The 23,124-nt window shown below is 38.7% G+C and overlaps 1 protein-coding gene across 3 annotated transcripts; it reads right to left on the minus strand.

Annotated features, from left to right (window-relative positions):
* Positions 1–1,471: 1,471 nt before the first annotated feature.
* On the minus strand, positions 1,472–22,360 carry cylda (cylindromatosis (turban tumor syndrome), a). 3 transcript variants are annotated; one of them, XM_056375362.1, is made up of 17 exons: positions 22,010–22,360; positions 20,022–20,564; positions 17,800–18,111; positions 16,086–16,191; positions 15,041–15,142; positions 14,307–14,423; positions 10,551–10,939; positions 9,762–9,927; positions 9,516–9,657; positions 8,867–8,989; positions 8,420–8,511; positions 8,128–8,194; positions 6,969–7,101; positions 5,791–5,899; positions 5,429–5,547; positions 4,808–5,024; positions 1,472–3,856 (listed from the first exon to the last, which is right to left on the minus strand). In XM_056375362.1, the coding sequence occupies exons 2-17, from the start codon at positions 20,511–20,513 to the stop codon at positions 3,672–3,674; spliced, it is 2,871 nt and encodes a 956-aa protein (XP_056231337.1). In that variant the 5' UTR covers positions 20,514–20,564; positions 22,010–22,360; the 3' UTR covers positions 1,472–3,671. The 3 variants fall into 3 exon arrangements, with proteins under 3 accessions (XP_056231337.1, XP_056231343.1, XP_056231350.1); XM_056375368.1 differs by lacking the exon at positions 14,307–14,423; XM_056375375.1 differs by lacking the exons at positions 14,307–14,423; positions 15,041–15,142.
* Between the last annotated feature and the right edge of the window lie 764 nt (positions 22,361–23,124).

The raw sequence follows: 23,124 nt of genomic DNA on the forward strand, positions 1-23,124 counted from the left end.
TATCATAAACACAGCCTAGCCCAGAGAGGTCCATCTGCTTTGATTTTATTTAGTGATTCCCCCCAGGGGCCCTGAGCTGGAGCGAGAATAACAATACTTGAGCCCATCTGTTCCTGTAGAACCAGCCCCAGCTAAATTACCACGCGCTACGAGCGGCTGGCATATGCTGTGGCATAAAGCTACAAGAGGGCATTGTGTGCCAGCTGTTCTGTTGACAAATACTTATCTGGCACTTCTGAAGTCAGCTTGCTAAGCTGGTTTCAAGTTTGACTAAAAACTAAAAGGGGTAAGGTGGAATAGGGTTCCTGTGGGGGAGATGCATGTATAATACATGCTGATTTATTCCAGGGTATCGGTTTGTCAGGGGTTGTCTGGGGAATTGGGTCACTGGATGTAGACTTAATCTGAACATATAGGACAGATAGAAGACTAAAGCCAACCAAGTGGTCAAAACAGTAGGATTAATCTTTCTCATCCCACTGTAAATATAACAAGCTGTGATCATATTGTTGTTGTATGTTTACAAGTCAGTGGATGATCACTGTCTCAAGAGTCCTAAATTGGGCTTGATCATGGTAATCCTATCAGTACAGGACCAGATCTTTGTAGAGGAGGATAATACACACTTCAAACATTGAAAAATACACCAAAAGCCACGTTTGACAAGGATTTACTGCTACACTCTCCAAATCCTCACTATGTAAAAATAATAATAATAATACAAAATATTTTCTCGAGCAGCCACTGATGTCAGTATATTTCTGGCCATATTCAGAAAGTGTTATTTTACAAAAACACTCAGTAGTAGTCAATTTATCCCTGTAAGCGTTTGTTTCTTGCAAGTTTTGAAGAAGGTTTAAATCCACATTTTCACACAGAACTCCCACTTTTAACAAAATGCAGAAAAGAAACAGTCGAGTAAAACTTTTTGCAACATACTGTAGCAACTTGAAGGGAGATCAAGAAATTACTGAATATGAACCTTATTTGTTTTGTTTTTTGTTCTAGTCTATTTTAGTAAACACTACTGTAAAGAATTTGCTTTACTGCTACAACTCCCTGCTTTAAATGCACACACAACACAAAAACTGTGCATGCACATAAATTTGAAAAATATCCAAACCCAGCTTTTTGTATTTTCTAATATATATGTAACTAAATACTTCAAACTCTCAAAGTTACTTGTTGAAGCCAAACAGCAAGTGAAAGTGTTGTAGTATCCCTTAAAATTAGCTTTTTTTTTATATCTCTCCAACATAGCAATGTGTGTTTTATATCAATTTAAACCTACTAGTTATCTATTGTGTAAGACAAAACATGTAATACTGTATGGTAATATTTTCTACCTTCTCTCCATGGTAGCTTGTCACTGAGAGTGGTGTTGCTGTATCGTGTAAGTGAAATAACTGATTAAAAAAGTGTTTGTCAATAACTTGCTGAAAAGTCCTAAATTTACTCACAACATTCTGTGTACCCTTCAAAATGGGCTTTATTTTGTTAACATTTACAGGAATATCACTGACATTAATTTTCCACCCATTACATATTTCTGTACTGTACAGATGCAACAGAAAAAAAAAAAAAAAAATCAAAATCCCATCCTTTGCTCTGAGACTTCTTTCACAGAAAACAAGGCTCCAGTCAGTGACAAGCTTCAGCAGTGCAGAAAAGGAAGGTCCTCTGTCAGAATCCCTGGGACAGTGGAAACGAACACACAGCAAAATGGAAGTTGTCATCTGGAACCTAATTTATAAAACGCCTTTAAACACTTGTTTTATACTCACAACTAAATCCAAGATTAAGTTGTGACTTAGGAAAAATATATATAATGCTGTTTCCAACATCTGCAGTTGATTGATTTTATCCAATTTTGTGGGATATATGAAAAAACCCCAACAGCTACTTCATATCTTGATCCACAGTATGATTGGTGTACATAAAGTATTCTATAAAACTGGAATACAATGGAATCACGGATCAAGCTTTTAATTTTTTAATTTAATTTTCTTCTTTAAATACATATATATATATGGTGCCCCAAGGTTACCAGCCTTGTGCCTCTTCATTTCCTTCCTTTTGTCAGCTCTACACTGTTCAACATGTCACTATTAACATTCAGTAGTTGCTATGAGACAGCGTAAACTACAAAAACTCACTTCAATATACAGTGAAAGAGGACAAGGAGTACCCATACCTTACAGTATCATCAACCCTGTGTCATTTTCAAAAAAAAGGGATGACATATGAGTTTGTAATATGATTAGAATATAATAAATAATAACATTTGATCACAATTCTTTAGTTATCTGGCGCATGGCTGGAAACATGGCATGTCGCATCTTCATGAAAGGCAGCGAAAGTCAATACTTGCTCCTCTTCACCCACAGGAAATCAGACCCCCCATGACGGGCAGAGAAAAGGCTTCGTAAACATAAAATATAATTTAGATTTAGTCATCAACACAATGAGTCAAAGACGTAAAACACTGCATGTGAAATTCTTCACATCACACACTCTTACTTTAAAAACAGTCAGGCTCTTCCAGTATTTCACCTCATTGACCCTATGAATGCATGGAGTGCTCCACCAACCAGCTTTACAACAGGAGCCATTGTACAAGTCTCCCTTCATGCATTTATCTGGCATCTACTCTGCATTAGCAATGCAGCCCATTCTTTACAGCTACAGAGGAGAAGCAAATTTGTATTCTGTAACACAAAACTCTGATGTCTCCCGACCAACAAATTAGCACTCAGTGTGCCTTCCAATGGGAGAGAAAATAAAGAGCAAAACCTAAATGTTTCCTGATAAGTCCACTTGGGGATAGAACAAAAGTGCAGCATTGGTTGAGCAAGTATGCAGTAAAACATGAGGCTTTTACAATGGCTACATCTGTTTCTGCAAAACATATACTGTAAAGACATTTACACAGCGTGATGGGGAAATATGCAAACCGGTTCACAAAGAGCAGAATACTCTGGTCTTAATGCAACTGCACAGTAGGTTGACATCTATACTGTTGATGTTACTACCTGGAGAAATCTATGCTACTAAGAGATTTTACACAAGTTTTTAGAACAGTACACATAAGTTGGATGAGGATTTGCGCACTGAATTGCTTCCTTAACGTGGCATTAATGGAAAGCTCCCGTCTTTTACAGTGATTAAGAATAGCAGGACTCCTCTTTTCTTAAGGTAAATGAGGCGGCCAAGGTTCTCCCACAAGCTCAACTTGTCGTTGTTGCTTGTTCTGTCAGCCGCAACGTCGCAAACATGCCCACCCGCCCCTCTTCTCCTGCTTCCTCCTTAAAGAGGGAGGGAATCTTCTTAAGGCCTACCTTTGCTTCATCATCCACCACCAATGCTCAGCTGTGAGACACAGGGAAGCTACATAGGACTATATGAAGAACACAACACTTGAACTAATGCACAGTGCAAATAGGCTTCTCCCCCTTTCTTCCATCTCTCCAGCCTCCAGAGATAGCCAGGCATTGAGAAGAGGTGGGGTGGAGAGGGTTAACTCCAGACAGCACCCCTGCTGGCAGTCAGCCTTTCTTGTTTTAGTTTATTTTTTATTTTTATGTCTTTCTGGGAATCTCCTGCCCTGGGGGAGGGGGAGGTGGTGTGGCTGAGGGACAGGAATGGAGGGGTAGGGGTTTGGGGAGAGGATTCTACTTGTACAGGCTCATGGTCGGACTCTGGTACATGCACATGTAGGCGTCACAAAGCAGGCGTCGGGCCTGGCCCTGGATGCTCTTGGGATCCAGAGCGTGCAGCTCCTCTGGGGTCATTTTCAGGTAGACCTCCACCTCCGGACAGGGTGACACCTGGGGGATGTTGAAACCATTCTGGCCTCCTGCAGAGCCACATGTGCAGTCATTAGAAATAACTTATAGAAGCAAAGCCTAGGGTATATCATAGTCCCAACAAATTCTTGTTGTTTGGAACACTGGATAACTAGGATTTAATACATCAAGTCAAATCACAGTGTCATAGATGTTGCCAATAGCAGATATGTACATCAAGTTGATTTTCAAATATTAAACACTATATTCTATAGTATAAGTAAATACTATAGTAATTTTCCACCACTCATTGTATTGTTACATATATTTATGCACTCAAATGTTTTTGCTATATTTAAATACAACAGCAATTAAAGCTGAAACTATTAGTCAATTGATCAATTAATCAATCAAAAAAAAAAAAAAACTTAAGAAACTATTTTGACAAATGAATACTTGATAATTGATCATAAGTCATTTTAAGCAAACCCAGCCTTGTTACATCTTCCACTTGCTGTTTGTCTTTCCTTTACAGGATTTGATTTAATTTAATTTATTATTTATTTATTATTTATTTATTTTCTGACATTTCACTGATCCAACAATGAATGTATTAACCGTAAAAAAAAAATTAAAAAAAATCAGTAAATTAGTAATTACAGCACTAATACCCAGTTAAGATTAGAGTTAAATGCAGTGCAGCAGATCATATAGAGATGCTTTGGCCGTTTGAAATTAATAGTTACACTGTGTCTCAAAGTTTTACAATATCACAAACCCTAAGTTTGGTTTAAAATTTACAAAACAAACATTCATTTAGCATGAATGTGTTCTGTGAAGTAATAAATGACTCTAGTCCATTCTTCATTGGATTTCTGAGTGTCACTAACAACTTGTTAAATTCCTTTACTCATGTTGCAGTTACAATTTCATATACATTTCCTACACCTGCATAACAGCTTCATTTCAAGGATCAGTTTGATGTCATAACAAACGCAACATCGAAAGGCCATGACACCCACCATCACGGTCTGCCATACTGTCGAAGAAGAGCCAGGCGGAATCTGCGCTGCCGTACTTGACGAAGGCAACGTAGTGACTGGTTTCGATGCACAGCACGGCGAACAGCTCCATCCTCTGACGGGGAAAACTGCCCTGCCGCCCCGTACCTTCTTGCAGCTCCTTGGGGACAGACAGTTTGCCGTGCCGATGGGCTTTCCTCCTCGGGTGGAGGTGAACCTAAATCAGTACATGCAGACACACCATCACACACACACACACACACACACACTCTTTGTTACTGTGGCTTATTAAGGCTAAACAGAAGATGTACATATTTCATAGATTGAAAATGAGCAGAAAATAAAAGCTTTGAAGTATATTTGAGGATTCAAACTGCAAGATAGGCAAAGTAGATATAAATTAAATAATGTTTCAGCAAACGCACTGACCACTAGCAAGGAAAGAAATGAACGGTCCATGTGTTACAATGTACTGTTTAAGCCTCTGTTCTGCAACATAACTTCTGCATTCAGACAGTATGATTCCTTTGGATTTGGCGCCACCAAATGGATCGTCCTAACACAGACTCTACAACTCATTTTTGTTCAACTGGTGTTGCAATAATGCCCTCTGTTGTTTACCTGTGTATTGCACTTTTCACAGAACTGTTTAATCTTGCCCGCAGTGATATCCCCGTCTTCGTAACAGTCTCGACACTCGTACAGAGCCAGGCCTCCGCAGATTCGACATTCCCTTGGAGCTGAATAATAAAGACACATACCTTTATTACTGGTGACATACTGCACACAAGTGTAGTTCTTTAAGAAGTTAAGAGCAGATTTGAAAGAAAGAGAAAGGAAAGGGTTCCTTCATCTCAGCTGAGTTGCAGCGACAACTCAGCGAAATTTCATTACCGAATGCCACACAACTCTGAATCACCATTGATCGGCAAGAACACACCACACTTACACACTGGAAACAAAAAATATTAGCTACAACTCACTGTCTTCAAGAAGGTCTGTGATGTCTAACTCTAGCGAAGGGAAAATCTTGTTGAACATCTTAAAGTCCTTTCCAAAACGGGGCATCTGGATAATAAGGCAGGAGGGAGCCTGGAGAGGGGGGTCAGGGAAAACAGACGAGGAGAAAACTGTAGTCATCAACAAAGCAGCATGGACATATCAGCAAAGCTCAGTGCACACACAAACTGAAACCTGAAGCCAAAGGGGTTCCAGAACAGAGTGTACTCAATGTACTTGATACTCATCACAGTATAGAGCCACATTACAGTTAAGTCTGTAAAAGAAAGTAAAGACAACAGTCAATTTTGATTCTTTGAAAATGTGTCATTTTATCAAGTGTGAAAAAAAGGTAAGGAAATGAGGATACAACATTAAGAATACGAAGACACAATCTGTATTCTGTGATTTATGTTCCACACTTCTTGTTTGAATTAGATTCTTTTAATATGGGAAGGGCCATATTTGGGTTTGTTTTTGGCCTAGTTCACACAGTCCTGTAACCCATGGACAGAGACAAGCTTACCTGTGTGAAACCTTTTCCACTCTCCAGCATTCTCACTCTCCCTCCCTCTGGATCTCAGCTCGCAGCTTTTTGTTCTCACATTCAGCATTCAAACAGTTAAACAATTAAACTATGAGTAAGTCTTTTACTCGTAGTTTAATTTAGATTACGGAAAGGTATAATAATTAATACCCCTATGTACCCTAATAAAAACTACAAATGTAGTTTCAGGTTTTACCACTTTTATTTCAAAAACAGATAATTAACACAAGGGGGAACTAATTCTATACTACGCATTGGAGATGTTAAGTTATTTGTTATGTTATTTTGCACAAGTAAATGTAAACGTGTACTTTCAGCTAAATTAAGGAATGTACAGCTTAATCTTATTTCCTTGAAGCTTGAAGATTTAGACACCAATTCCATCCATAAGTGAAGGATAACTTGCGCACTAAGCTTAATGTTTTCTAAATCTGAATCCTCACACGCTGCATTTGTTGGAATAAAAGTCAAATTTTTGAATGGTAATGAATATCCAAAGTTTGGTTTGACTGTACAAAACCAGAATCAATCTGTTATCTCAATCCACAGCAACATATTACCAAACTTTGAACTTTACACATGTTAACCTGGTGAATACAACAAAATGAAATTCACCTCTGCAAACTTTAGGTCACTGTTGATGAAGGACCACTCGAGGAGCTGCTGGATAGTGGGAACTCCAACCTTGTCTTTCTTGTCCATGAAGATCTGGTAAAAGTAACAGTCCTGGACCTTCTGTCCTGCTGACCTGGAGAACAAAGCCTATTCATTTATCTCAGTTTCATTCACATCTTCAATTCTCACAGGATCAAAGATAACAGAACATCAAAGGGACTATCTGTAGTACCTAGACATTTTAGGTTGCTTTGACATCAGTTGAGGCTTATTAAATTAAGAAATTCATACTTTGTTTCTCCTTTGAAAGCAGGACATCTGGCAGCTTAACTTGACATTTAACATCTTGAAATATGTTTAACTATTTTTTGTAAAAGCTGTATCCTGTCTCTGTATCCTGTCTCTTAAGACAGATATTTATCAGGTGTTGACAGATTTCCATGGTTGACCAATTTCATCACTGCCTTTCAAGTGAAGCAAGGTCCCATAATAAAGCTTTTGTTTTCTGTCAGTAACATAACATGTGTTATGGTACATGATGTGGCTTTACAACTTTGTGAGTGTGTCACTGCTTGGCTTTAGTATGAAAGCGTAAGGAAGGATTTTGTTAAGTTTAAGATCACTATAGAATTACTTTGCATAATCCTATAAAACAGTAGACAGGAATGATGACATCTGGCTCTCTGAGACATCAACTCTTCTCATCTGAACAGCAGAGCCTTAAACAGGACTATCGAGGGAGTTTTTATTACGTGACCAAAGAACTCCTACAGTTAAACCGCTTTGCCCACACTGTCCGCTGTTCAATCTCCAATGTAAGCATTGCAGCAGAAGTGAAACTTTATGTGACTGTGTAGATCTAAATATTACAGATTTAGACACAGTCTGTTATATCCCTGTGGTTTAGCAGTGGTGTGTTTGTAACTATATTTGCAGCGTTTGGTAAGCAGTGACAATCAAGGACATGTCACACATACTGTATGGTTTGTGTGTGAAGAGTAATAACTGCATCATTAAACTATTTCAGGCATTTCTTTTGCTCTGTAAAACCAACAACTAAAACAATACTAAAAGAAGTTTAACTATTTCAGTAATAACAATACAAAAGTAAATGTAACCAGAGATGTTTTGGATTCTTTGAGAAGATGACTGGGCTTACCTTAGCTTGAGCAGCGGATCCACCCTCAGTATGTGATGGAAAAGGATATTGAGGAACTCCTCAGGATCTGTAGTACAAGTTGTGCTTCAGTAAGATTTGAGACACTTGGAAGTAACATGCATACATAAACATACATATGTACAAATGCTGCTGTACAGTGTAGACACTGTAAAAGCTGGAAAGTTGATGGCATGAATTCATGTGCTATGTTAAAACTGCTTTTTTTTCTTTTGTTTCTTATGACTTGCTGCAGTGTTTTCTATTTTACCAATCATTTGTATCATTCTCCTACCTTTTTCTTCAGAGGTAAACCCAGAGGCAGCCTCTACGTTCTCCAGGATCCTTCTTAGTTTCATCACTTTTGTGGCACACACATACCCATGTCTGTAGGACGAAGACCGGGCAAGTTACAAGCTAGCTAAAAAGCCACATATGGTACAGTGACATTAGCTTTGCTAGTACAGTTTGCATTGTGTATGCACTCAGGATTTGATGAAGTAAATAATACCAGTAATATTCCAGATTCAAAACCATGTGGGTCTCTTTTGTTTTGTTTATCTGAGTTTAAACCATCTGTGAGGTGTTATTCAAAGATCCTGTAAAAACTTTAGCATTCAACTCCAGAGCAGAAACTTTTAGCTCACTGTAAAAAAGTCAATACCTGTATGTGTACTGTACTGTAAGTGTCAATGTCAAAACCTGCAGCAGAGTATGTATGCAATGAACCACTGGGACTTACATGCGCAGGGGGTTGACTATCTCTGTGCGTAACAGCTCTTGGGTCTCTCTGTAATACTCTACATCAGTCTTTGATCGTGGTCTCAGCAGAACCGTGTCCAGTACAGAACTGAAGGAGAAAAGACTGTAGAGCAGAATATACAACAGAGGGATTTAAATTAATGTATCTATTTTCTAATTTACATAAGATAACTGATGATGATTAGTATTAATTGTTCTTATAGTCACTTATATTAAAACCCAGATATTATTGAAAAAATATTTGTACATTTTCATGTGATGTTCAATTGCATTTGTATTTACTTCTATGGTAAACCCATTTTTTTATAAGAATTGTAGAGTTTGAAACTAGATTTCAAAATTGGTCAAAGCATAGTAAAGCGATCTCCTGTAGTTTGGGAGAGTAGATTGGGTTGACTGCTTCTTTCAAAGGCCCTTTGGCAATGTTGGCAGAAACATCAGATGTACCACTATCATCCAGCCAGTGCACAGCTGGAATACAACCTCCTGTCAGAGCCAGTGGTCAGAGTTAAAATAGTTTACTAATAAGCCTCTGCCGCTAGGCAAACACAGCACTGTTGGCTGAGGAAACACCATGTAGTCAATCAATATGACTGAAGTATTTACTCTTAGACCAAAAGAGTACTGACCAGAAGAGAGTTGAATCCAGGTAACAAGAGTTGTAGTGGCCCTGGATGCCTTTCTTTTTTCCCACCATGATATCCAGACCATCGTTCTCTGTGCGGGGAGGCGTGTTCTCATGTACTACCTCACTCAGGTAACCCCCAAATGCTGGGTAAACATAAACACACAACATACAAGTTTAAACATAAAACATTTGGAAGCAATCGTCAATTTGGTGCCTTTAATAATCTGTACGCCTCCTACTGACTCACCGATGGAGTTGCACCTCTCTATGGGATTGGAGGAGTGGTGCAGGGACGGGAAGCGGGAGTCAGGCCGGCAGCACTTGAGCTTCACAAACAGGGCTTTTTTGGGTGGACAGGTGAAGTACCGCGTGCCTTTGAAGGTGCCGTCAGTGCAACCAGGACACTCTTCTTCCTGGAAGAGAAGGTCAAGTTCAGGTCATCTATTGTTAGGTACTGCATGTGAATGCACTATTAAAACATGGGCTTTCATTTATTCAGCCAGTGATTGGCTGTTTAGTGACGAATATGTTGGATTTTGCACTTTACTCAGAACTTTTACTAACAGCAACATTGTGTTTGAAAGAAGTTAAACATCCTCAAGTCTTGTTGTCAACATGAGGCTGGCAGGCAGGAGGTGACTGTGCCAAGAAATAGTCAGGAACAAACCCCCGTAATAAATTCACAATTTGTCATTTGTATTATACAGTTTTTCTACAGATTAAACTAACAAAACATTATATTTTAATTTGTTAGTTTTAGAGGTCTGGTAGGCAGATTTTGTCACCTTAAGACAGAGCCAAGCTAGTATTTCCTATTGTTTCCAGTCTTTATGCTAAGCTAAGATAACCAGCTGCTGGGTATAGGTTTATACTGACAGGGCAGATATGAGAGTGGTATAGACCTTTTCATCTAACTCTTGGCGAGAAAGCAATTTGTCCCATGAACATTATACCCTAACTGTGATTTTTTTTTTTTCACTGAGTGATACAGAAATCTAAATCTAACTTCTAAGTTTACATTGCTGTGTTGTCTCACCAGCTCCAGCCCAGCCAGAGGCTCCAGCAAGCCAGGATGCAGACCCACCCAGCGAATGACACCACACAAAGGGGGGTTCTCCTTCACCTCCACCAGAGAGCCGACCTCTAGGCCTGGCTGCCCACGGGGAGGCGTCGGAGGTCGCGGTGAGGGAGGCGCAGCAGGCGATGGGGGCTCAGGCTGCTCTCCCATCACCGACTGGACGGAGAGGGAGAGAGGCCCATGACTCATGCTATCAATGGGCCCAGTTTTCCGGTTGAGGCTGAAGGGCAGAGAGTGGAACTTGTTGTCACTAGACAACGAGGAAGAGGGCGGGGCTCTGGAGGGCGGGGAGGATTGGTTGAAGTCGGGGGGCGTGTCAGTAAGTGACTTGGCGGGATCCTCCCCAACTGCAGGAGAGAAAAGAAAAGTTAATGTCCATTTTACAGTACAAAACACATCCTATTGTGTAGGCTATGTTTCCTAATGTAGATGTCAGTGTTTAAAGAGTAAGCTAAAGTTACTCTTTAATACCACCATCTGAAGGAATGAAGAAAGGAACCTGCACAAAGGGAACTTCCAAAATCAAATAGTGAGAGAAAACAACTCTCATATGTCGAGAGTGAAGCTCTTCTACTTTAAAATGTTGGGGGTTTTTTTAATCTCAGCGTCTTGGGGTATTTTCACACTTAGGCCAACCAGATTTTTCTTGTAAATATTAAATGTCATATTTTCCAGCATTCTTTTACACTTCTCAATTGGCACATTCTGGTTTTTATTTGACAGTACAAACATATTCTTCTGGATAACTACAAAAAGATGCCGTAGCATTTATAGATGTATAAAAAATATTTACCATAGCCACAGTTGGAGTGACTGGTCAGAAGGTGAGGCAAAATATCAACTTTATATTTAAGTAAGAAGAAAATGCACCCAGGTTATTTGTAATAGGGTATAGTGTTGGGTATACAGTGCTGAATCACTGATCAGCACTATTCACTGGTCCACAGCTCAGAAATATTCCTATGTGTAAAAACCATTGATGATGGACCCCCCCTAATTCCTGAAAGAACAAGTTTTTACCTTGACTCAAGTTTCTGGCCAAAATATGAAAATACCCTTAACTGAAATATGATTCACTATGCTTCTGAACTGACACTATCTATTTAACCATGAGAATTTCTATCAATTTATGTGCACATCAAATTGAAAGTGCTTTACGGAAAATATTTCATAACTTTCATAACTCTGATTATTACTCTGATTATTCCATTTAAAAGTATAACTATGCGTTTGTGGAAGAAAAGTGTCACCCTTTTTAAGAATGGATGTTTGTGCACCAGAACAGTTGAGTCAGTACAAACATACACAACAACCTTATCAGCGTTATGTAATATTGTATATGTATAGTTAGTTGTATATTGTTCTCTCTGAATTCTGACTCTCAGAAAGGGTGATGCAAGATCACAGGTACTGACTGAACTGTGATGACAGACAAATGTATCCCAAACAGACTGTTATTGGCTGACTAAGATCTGTTCCTTCACCGAAAGAACTACAGAGGTTTGTAGCCTTATCTGTTGACTTCATGACAGAAATTACAGCACCATAACCATAGTTAAAACACAGAGAGTGACCCTGAGGAACATGACAGTGATTACACATTCACAGGATGAGTAAGCAGTTGTGAAGACAGCATATCAGTCATTTATGACTGACTTCTGCTAACTTCTGCAATTCAAACAATATGTGAGATTACATGCATAAGTACTGAAATACTATTGCAGGCACTCAACTATTTTCCATGATGTTTAGGTACATAAGCATCTTTTCTTGTGTATCTTTTTTCTTTTTAATTTCCTGGATGTTTTGGGATGTGTAGAAGTTTTTGTAGAAACACAATCCACAATTAGAACATGAAGCTTATCCTCAATGTGACCATAAACAGAGAGCTAAACATCCAGAGTTGTTGTTGTTAAACATTCACTCATAATCTGCCTCTAAACTCCAACAAACATTTCAAAAGGTTCAAATTCTTCACAACTGATATGTATTGGCTATGAAATGAACAGTAGAATTTCATAAACAAATAAAAATAAAATAAAAAAATCCTGAAATTGTGACCCCACACCAATGGACATACAAAAACAATGAAACAATGTGCTGACTGAATCAGTCCGTCCTGACATCAGAAATAAAGGCTTTTACTAATGCTGTGGCCTGCAAAATATTATTACACAGATTTTTTGTATTGTTTAACTGCATCTGCAACCATAACAGGTCAACAGCTAGTTAATGAGTCATTTGTAGCACTGAGCATCATTGAAAGCCTTATGCAACACCAATTACTCCATGCAGGTGGGATATGACACTAAAATGGTGATGAAAGACGAGACGAGTGGAGAATTCTTTATAGCAAGCTACTGCAACAAACTACTGTTTTCTCTGCAAACATTTACTTAAAGTTTGTTGTGACGTCTTGAACCTTAAAGCAACTGAATAAGTCATCCTCCTTATGCAGAATGAAGGGGGGCTTTTTTGTCCCAACTTAAAGTTATAATAGTATGTAACCTACATATATTGTACATTTTGTAGGGAACTCCAATTTTCCCACCTGTTTGAAAAAATTCTAAAAGAAAGCAGATAACTTTTCGTAACTGATTTAAGGTTTCTTATAATTACAAGGGTACTATTACACTTATATGATACTTCAGCAAATCCACTCTGACACCGTTTTCTGAAGCATTTCAGTCATCTTACAGAAAAAGTCAGAGACCACTTTCCCATGGGTACATTGTTAAAGATGCCCAGTTTCACAATGCCATATATATATATATATATATATATATAACAATCCTTAACCCCAGTGTTTCTCCTATATACATCTAAAATGTGCCTCTTCTGTATCCTACTGAAAACTATTTTTGTTGTTTGTTAACAGCATACATACATATCAATGTTTTCAGCAAACTTATAGTGAACTACTGATCAAATAATATTCATGGGATTTGGATGATCTTTTCATAATTATAATATATAATATATGTACCTATATATATCTAATATATATAATTCCTCATTGATTTAGTGTCTCATATTATTAGACATTACTGTGTGTCAAAATTATGAAATATTTTTCCTCATAATTATTCCTCATAGATTTGAAATACAATAAAATACAAGTGGATCTTGGTTACACACCCCCACTCCCTCTCCCTTATGATTTCCATCTGCCTCTTCACTATGAACTGTCAAATTATGGCAAAAAAGCCCAAAGATTTTAAAATATAGTATAAGTATAAATTTTAAATTTTAAAACTTTTAAGAATGAGTTTTCCTAGTTATGATATATTATGAGAAAAACAAATTTTGGTGACTTTTTATTTAATAATTATGAGAAACCTTAAGTCAAATCAGTAAAAATAATTTTAAAAAGTGCCATAATCATTGAAAAATGATGATGTGTCCATGTGTTTCTTGCAGGTGGGAAAAACAAGTTCTTACACACGACTGTCAATTATTAAAACAATCTCCAGTCTATTTTATGCTATTTTTGGAGGACACCTCTATTCAGAGCAACCCACAGTGACGGAGTGTATCTTTTAGTACAGGGATGGCCCACTGGGAATGGAACCCCTGATCCTGCCAGTGTTAGTGTATTAAAAATATACAGCACCAATAAAAGTGTGCCTGAGCAAAACCGATTAGTAAGTAGCTTGTTGTGAACAGGAGCTTGCTGATGAGATGGTTGGCATCCCATGAGTACCAGTGTTTTACCTTCATCAATGTACCATGTGCTTTTGGATTTGGACTGGGCTGGGGGATCAACAGAGCTGCCATTTAAAGTATAGTAAAATTCAGACTTGCTTCTACTGCCACACTGATGACCTAATCCTGTAAATAGCACAAGTACATGAAAAAAAAAAACAGACAGATAAGGAAAATGTGTACGTGTCTGCAAGTGTGTGCATGTGTGTCTGGGAATATGTTTTGTGAGAGTTTCAACAGCAAAGCCAGTGAAGAATAAAAGGGTAAAAAACACGTCAAAAATGCCAATAAATCAGCAACTGAAGGCAGTTTTCTCCATAAAAGCACGCAGCAAAAGAAAAGAATCAAGGTAGTTACACATTCCATTCAAGTCAAGTCAAATTAAATCAATACAGCAGCAACAGGAGTTTCTTTTAGGAGTCAAGCATTCCTTCTATTATTATTAGCTTTTTAAAAAGGGACATTCCACTAAAAATGTTTTCTTGGTTGTTATTCTTTGCTTTGCTTGCCTAAAATTGTACATGTTCTCTGTAACAACGAAAAGGCTTCTTCTATCAGGGACTGACAAATCAAAATTTGTGATTCAGCAAAAATCAAGTAGTTTGATGGCTTTTATATACATATACTGTATATATATGCAGAATCACAACCACGCGATTTGATGGAATGCCCCTTTAAGAGTTATCATTACACCAAGTTGTGGGTACATCACTTAGGTTTGTATCATAACAGCAGTGCAATACCTTTGCTCTTTGGTTTGCTTTGGCCAGAGGACGACTTGTCACTGTTGGTGCCTCTGGGGGCAAAACTGTGCTTTTGCAGCCTTTGGTCCTGCATGGAATATTCTGTATAGCCCAGAAATACATCCACATTAGAGGCACGACAACTCTATCTGCCAACTAACATGCACTGAATGTCTTCAGCCAACTTGCTAGTATGTAACTTTACATTGACCCTCTACCATTTTCCTTTTTTTAATTTGTCACTCAACATTGTCAAAAAAACAAACCCCAAAACAATGATTATATTTTGCAAAAGAAATGTAGTTTGATAAAAACACAATTACAGATCCAAAAAGTAGTCTCAAAACTCTGCTTTAGTTTCCCTAGATAAAGAAAAAGACTTTAATGGAAGACACTGTAGTTTAAGTAATCTGCCATGTGGATAACTGTGTTGTGTTACAGCCTCTGAAGTAATAACCCAGCCTACAACATTTAGCCAATAACAACAGACTGTGCATTGCTTGAGGAAGGAAACAGGCTAAAGATATTGTATTTACCTGCAAGTCAGTAAACATGTACATATATAAAGTTTTCTTGCTTCTGCCTTTGCACAAAGACTGACTGTCACAAAGGACAACTTTAACTATCCAGCACCACATGCCTAACAAATTAGAAAATAAATTATTTTTGGCGGTAGATTTTAAAGAAGCTCTACTTAGTGGTCATATATACTTGCCTAGAGATCTCAAAAGGAGGGGTCTCAAAGATAGATGACAAATTTTTAAAAATTAACAATAGTTTGAGAGGCAGCGGTAGCACACATAAACAAACCAATACGCTAATGTGGAGAACAAAGAGCCTGAGTATATCACTTGACTTTCAAAAACAAGCGAGCCATCAGCACAAAAGGCTCTCTGTTCCCGCTGTGAGCAAAACACAAACTCAGAACGCTCAGAAAGAGCTTGGTGCTGGTCCGAGCGATGGACAGCTGAATAGTTTCTGCAAACGTTAAGGTTTTATGACACACATATGGTACAAAAACAGAGACAAATACTAGGTGACTCACCTGGCATTACGTCGCAGATGGGGACAAGTCGAGTGTGCTCCAAACTGGCAAAATTACACAGCAACTTCCCGTCAATCACACCATCCCAGTCCCCGATAGGATTGTCCTGAAAGAGTTGGACACATGAGACCCTTATAACCCTCACAGATGCTCTTCACCTCTGTAAAACTGCTCAACCTGGTGCCACATGTGCTTCTTCCTCTAGTATGTTGTTGACAATTAATAAGGTCTGTTGTCTTATCGCTCTACCTAAAAATAATGCTTAAGCTTGATCCTGTGTGTTGTGATGATCCAGTTGCTCGTGTAATCTTCTCCACCTAAACATGAGATCTTCCACTTGAAGTCCTACCACCCAGAAGCTCTACTTTCTCTGAAAGCACAACCACTATTCTTCTTCTTTAGTTATGAATCCAGGTTTCTGCTCCGGTGGGATAATCTAAGATAAGCATGAGGCCAGTGCCACTTGCTAAAGAAGGCAGGGCGAGGCTGGACGCAGAATGAGGCAGAGCAGTGGGCTCTCCTCAGCTGCCTGCTGGCCCTTTGCCATGCTGTTGGGTCATACAGCACTAAGTCTTTACCTCACTCCCCGCGTGACTGCCTTGCCTTTGTGTGGGTGGCTCAGATGCACTGAGTGGGTTGCTGCTGCTGCTGCTGTTGGTGCTGCTGCTAACGATCAGCAGTCAAATGCCTCAGTTATGTGTTTCAATCTCTCTATGACTACAATACAACTCCCGCCTGACAACAGTAGTCATAGATACCAGCTACTGTGATCCCAGGCAACAAGACATGTTCCTTCGACATAGAGAGAAACGATCGCAACAAAAAAAGAAAAAGAAAAACAAAGGCAAGTCATGACAGAAAACCTGGGATCCACAGTAACTCACATAATCGTCTCTGTGCATTTAAACTAAAACCTGTGACTTTTTGCATGTTGCTGCCCTCTACTGAGTCCAGGATCCATGGAGTGATGTTCAAACAAACAACAACAAAGATGGGAGATCATCATGAGTCGTGATGTCCCCTCACTTTATTAAAAAGTGCTATCTAACTGAATGCAAATGTAAAAGTGATGGAATTAAACACTAAAGAAGCAGAGATGATGTAGATTTTACAAAATTGGAGCAAGTTTCACTTCCTGTATGCCAAGTTGGGTTTGAACGCACATTATTTGCCCTGTTAGCCAACGAATTGTTACACATAACAATCACAGTGCATGGCAAAGCATAGTCCAACCACAGCATATGTTCCCCCCCAAGACCACGCATATGACCTAAATTTCTGAATTTCTAACCATAAGAAGTTACATATTTTAACTCATTGTGTAGAATGACGATTTGTTAAAAGACGTAGCTAGAATGTCAGGGACCAGCGATGAACTGTATTTAAAGGAAAGGTTTGACATTTTGGGAAATCAATATTTGTTTTGTTGCTACCTATAAAGCTTACTAATTAACACGTTTGCTAAATCCATACGACAACTCACCTTGCAGAGCTATTTCTTGTTCAGGAGCAGCAACCAGTGCAGACTCCAAAAAGTTAGTGATCCCTCCCGAGAAAGTGCCACACTTAAACGCCCACTGATTAAAATAGATTTCTGTCGATTGACTACAGTAACTATTTCAGCGTTAACATTTACAACCTGTTCCTGCATCTATCTATAGACATACTGTAGTGGGTACAATAAAACTACCTATGTAGAGAGAGCCTTATTTACCATGTCAACTCCCACATAGTAGCCCAGGCTCTCATTTCCTGGCAGCAGGTCACAAAAAATGATGGTGCCTCTCTCGGGTCCATCCCTGGTCTGCACCAGGACCCTGGAGTTGATCTCCAGTGGAGGGAAGTCCTGGTCCTCTTCCACTAGATTTACATGGTCAACCTCCAGCTCACCCAAGGTTTCATCATCATCATCCTCCCAGAGTTCAAGTTTGTCAAGGGCCACGAACACACCGCATTCATCCTCACAGCGGAAAAGTTGGCGGCCCTGGTAGGAGCCCTCCGTGAAGCCTTGGCCCCGGCCCTCCTCCTGGGAGAAGAAAGTAGAGGAAAGATGATGAGACAAATGCAAAGAGTGAAACAGAACAGGAGCAAGAGAGATGTTCAACTTATTGTCAAAACAAGTAGGGCAGGTAGCAAGGCTGCTTGCTCAGCATTCCTCAGTGAAAGGAAGTCGATGTCATAGAGCTTTGAGAGAATATGATCGATTACTGCAGCAGGAATACAACTTGACTTACTGCGATGATAAATACATCAAAAAATTTCAAACAAGGTGCAGGATGTTCTCACAACCCTACTGTTACATATTGTGCTTATTTTCTCTCATGCAGGCTTTAGATATTAAAATGTGCCAAATCACTATAACTGCTGGCATATATTAGCAAAAAGAACACAGTGATCTCTATTTGGTAAGGGGCATAAAATTAGAATTCTGTCTGAAGCATATGTGCAAACTCTGAGGCCTTTATACTGAGCTACAGTTTGAATGCTTGAGCTCCATCAGCCCACTCAAGAAAGCTACAGCTGAACTGAGTAGAATAAAAACAACATTGTGCTACAATAAAGCAGGCCTTTGTATTTTGTTACTTATTGTACATACGGTACAGAATGAATGGTATGACATTGAATGATTAAATTTAGTATTGAGATTAAACGAATAATAGGACTAAAATGAAAATGTTGTCATTTCTTCTTTGTTTCAGCCTTCACTAAAATAACATTTGTAGCCAGTCTCTAACTTTATTAAATTTGTGAAGAAATTTGAAGCCAAACAACCAAATGAAAGTACTTAATACTTAATTTAAAAGTGCATTTTCCACAAATAAAAATGTATATGATGAACTGTGAATATTCAGCTTTTCATTCTGCCTTAGCAATACTGCTCTGTGCTCTGTACAAACCGCTCTCAATAGTCACCAACTTAGTTCTCAAATAATCTGATTTGTTTCAAAGTGCACTTTGTTATTTTCAAAAGTTGTATTTAAAACTTTCAAACAATACAAGTACAAGCTGACATGGATTCCAGCAAAACCACACACTTCTTTATGCCTTATTTATTAGGAACAGCAGTACAAACACTTCATTGCAAATGTCATAAGCACTTTCACTAATGAAGGCTAGCGGTAAGCAGAAATGGTTATACTTCTGTTCCCAATATATAAAGTACAGAGACCGCATTGGGTCAAAAATAAGAGCCATGTGTAAATCAGTTAATAAACCATGTTCTCGGATTTGTAATCCGTGTGCACGTATTTGTAAACTGAGAGCACAGATTTAGACATGACGTGGGTGTTTTTTCGTCAGATGACACAAGGGGAGCTCCGTAATAAAGACAGCAAGTTTTTAAATGTTACCTGGGTCACACAAAGTCACCTGTTTTAAGAAAGCTCTCAAGAACCAGTTACTAGCTGCTTCGATTGTGTCAGATAAGACTGAAAGGAACGTACATAAGCCATTCAGACACAGATGTAACCTGTGTTCCTACACTGACAGCTAGTTTGCAATTATCAGACTCATGCCATTAATAACTGTTTCCTATAAAAATGCATTTACTATCACAGTGGTGTTGCTTAGACTAATTTTCTTGTCCCTGTTTTTCTTTTTGTCGTGTTATTATAAAAATAACCTGAATCAAATTTAAGCATCAACAATACCTTTCCTAAAAAAGGAAATTGTCTAATTTGTACTGTGTAACTTCATAAATCTCTAACACTGGAGTTAATTTTTCTATTATTCGATTTTAGTCTTATTTATTTTAACATATGCTGCCAAGAGGATTGCTGCCAAACTTAATTTCATTGTGTTTTTAATGCAATGACAATAAAGATGCACAATGAACAAAGACAAAAATAATAATAATAATAATAATAAGCATCTTCGAATAGATCAACATTGCCACGAAATGGGAGCAAAAAAAAAACAAAACACAAGAGTTCTCACCAGCAGCTCCACTCCAAACCAGATTCCAGAGAGTGCCCTGTCAGGAAGCAGCGAGCCCTTGAAGCGGACCACACCAGGCAGAGGTTCATCTCCTGAGCGCAACTGGACACGGACCTTCGATCCACAGTCAATATCACAGACGCGTTCTAGCCGTGACTTGTTGCAGAGCAGGGCATATCTCTCCTCACAGTTGGTAATGGGGAACAGCAGCTCAGCCAGCTTCTCATCCAGTTCCTGGACGTCCCGCTCATCCAGGCTCAGCACGACGTTGGTCTGGTCCAGAATGCGGAGACTTTTCTTGCCTTTGCATGGGGGCAGTGTTCTCCCCAGGCTGTTGCGCTCCTGGCATGCCTGGCCAAGACTGCCACGTGGGATCCTCAGGGTCTTCTGGGGAGGCTTCTCCACTGTACACTCTTTCACGACCATGTAGAAGCGCCAGTCCTCCCTGAAGCCCCCACTGGGCTTTTCCTGGCTCCATAGGACAGAGCTCATCGCTGCATGCTAGGCAAGAGGTCCAACATCAAGGCAAGCTTGACCTGTGGTCTGTGGTAAAAAAGAACAAACACAACCATCTCAAAAAAAATTTATTCAAACCAGTTTATGCTGAGATGTCAATAGACAGGTACAATTAAAATAACAAGAGCAAGAGTGGTTAGCTGCATGCTTGTTACAGTAATCTCATTTCCTCAATTAAAAATAAAATATTCCTCATATTAGCAGTATACAGATAATTAAAATGGCGTAACAGACAAACCAACAAATACATTTGACAGCAACACAATATATAACTGCACATACAGTATGTAGCCCCATGTGTGTTTTTGTTGAGACAGCTGAAGCATACCACAACAAGTAAAACAAAAGTACATAGTAAAAGTGTAATAGTGTAACTCTAAGTACAATACACAAATAGCATTTGCATTAGTACCACTGCATTCCTCATCTCATTCCTAAGCATAGAAACTAGCATAATTTTTGTTTCTTTTGTCTAAAAGCAGGCTTCGACATAAACAACTGGATATAGTTTCATAAATCAGTTGTAAATGGATGACTGTTGAGCCACACTGAAATAAGAAACTACTAATCATGACTGAGCATGATCTAAAACGGTTGTAAATACATTAAGGCGAAGGATAAGGAATTATGATGAATGATACCAGGTAAATTATAAATGATAATTTTGACAGAGAAACATAAGTTAAAATCTCCGATGTCTTTTTAAACTAATCTTGAATACTGATCTTTAACCCACAATTCTCTGGTCCAGTTTGCTTGTTGTGTTTTGTTGTGTGAAATGTCGCGATGGTCTCAGCAGTGTACTCTCCCTCTCTCTGCTCAGTCATCTCTGTGCAGTTTCCCTGTTATTAGCAGGACCTCGTGTGACATTACTCGTATCTACTGATTTGAATATTCTAAAAATAGACGGTGAGCAGACAATTCACTTCTTCTGACACACAGTTGCAACACTAATATGAGGCGAATGGATTTCCCCTAATGACACCTCAGACGTGAAAATCAAGCACCCGTCACAGTAAAGAACTCACACTATCCATCATTTCTTTTAAGCATAACAGCAGAAGCTGGTTTACAATATTAACTCGATTGTTTTAAAAAAAATCATGTATCGTCAGAGTAGCTACTAAGACAACGGTGTTGAGGCTAAGAAGCAGCTAAGAAACAAGTAGAAAATTGAAAGTAATGTCAACCTAACACGAACTAGAGCTTACCCGATTTGACATTTATTTAGCACGATCATTGAGGTGACAACCACAGACCCGTTTACAGTTCTGTTTATTCCAGTGTCACTGACAACATCATAACTCGTTTTAATGAACGTTTTCCCTGACAACCAGAGCAGCAGTGTGTCATCACCAGGCAAGAGCTGTCAGTCAAAGGCCCTTTAAGAGAGGGAAGTAGCTAACGTACCGTAGCCTTTAAATGCAACAAATACACACTTTCATTCAGTGTTAATGGCATGGTCCCCTTACCTTTGATACGCGTCACTTCAGTTAGAGGCTGCAGATGACTGTCATTTCAAATGTCCATCCCAATTAGATACAGGCCTCTAAAACAAGCTGGATTTCTCCCGTAATGCCAGTTAACCTCTGATTAGCTAAATAGCTAGCTAATGCTAGCGTCCTAACCAGCTAAGTATCACGCCAAAGTTAGCCTAGCAAGCTGGACAACAGCAAGCAGGCTGGCAGTGGACTGCCACCCCATACAGTATACTAACAGCATTTAGATAAATCTGTTATCCATGGGAAATAAGTGAAATTATACAGTGTATCGCTACAGCTATGAGATATATTATTTACAGGAGACGACCTCACTAAACTTAATGCATGACGTTATTGCATTCACAGACAGGCATTGGTCATGCGCTTCATTCTCAGGCGCTGATTGGCTGTTCATCGTGTCTATACAAATGTCCCACTCTATGGGGTTTTCCCATGGATGGCAGAACACGTAGTTAGGTTGAAGTGTAGCATCCAGGGCAGATGATGCTGTTTCTGAGTCTCTGAGGTATTTACTGTAGAATATTTACTTGAATAAAAGAAGCAACACTAAATTATAAATCCTCTATAACAGGTAAACACTCAAAATGTTACCTAGTTAAAACTACCTTAGTATTATGGGTATCTAAATGTCTTTAGAATCAAAAGTAAAAGCAGAATGCAGAATAGGCTTCTTTCAGTGTAATATATTAGATAATATGAAATAAATATCATATTATTGGATTATTATTAATGATGCACTCATAATGTATGTAAGAAGCATTTCCATTTTGCAGGTAGTTTAGGTAGAGCTACTTCCCATTGCTTCATATACTGCTGGGAGGTTTAATATATAATAATGTGTCATACATTTTAAGATAATCATACGTTGTGGGTTTGAATTTAGAAATTAGAAACTATAGCTGTCAGTTAAATGTATAATGTATATAAATAAATGTAGTAGTAGTAGTAGTAGTAGTAGTAGTGGTGGTGGTGTCAGTGATACTGGTGGTATGTGGTATGTGATCCCATCACTACCTACACCCACAAAAGAAACTAAAACAAAGGTGAATATATTTTGTGTCTTCAGATAAACCCTGAACAGCGGC

This window comes from Seriola aureovittata, chromosome 1 (genome assembly GCF_021018895.1).
Source record: "Seriola aureovittata isolate HTS-2021-v1 ecotype China chromosome 1, ASM2101889v1, whole genome shotgun sequence".
Taxonomy (NCBI): Eukaryota; Metazoa; Chordata; class Actinopteri; order Carangiformes; family Carangidae; genus Seriola; species Seriola aureovittata.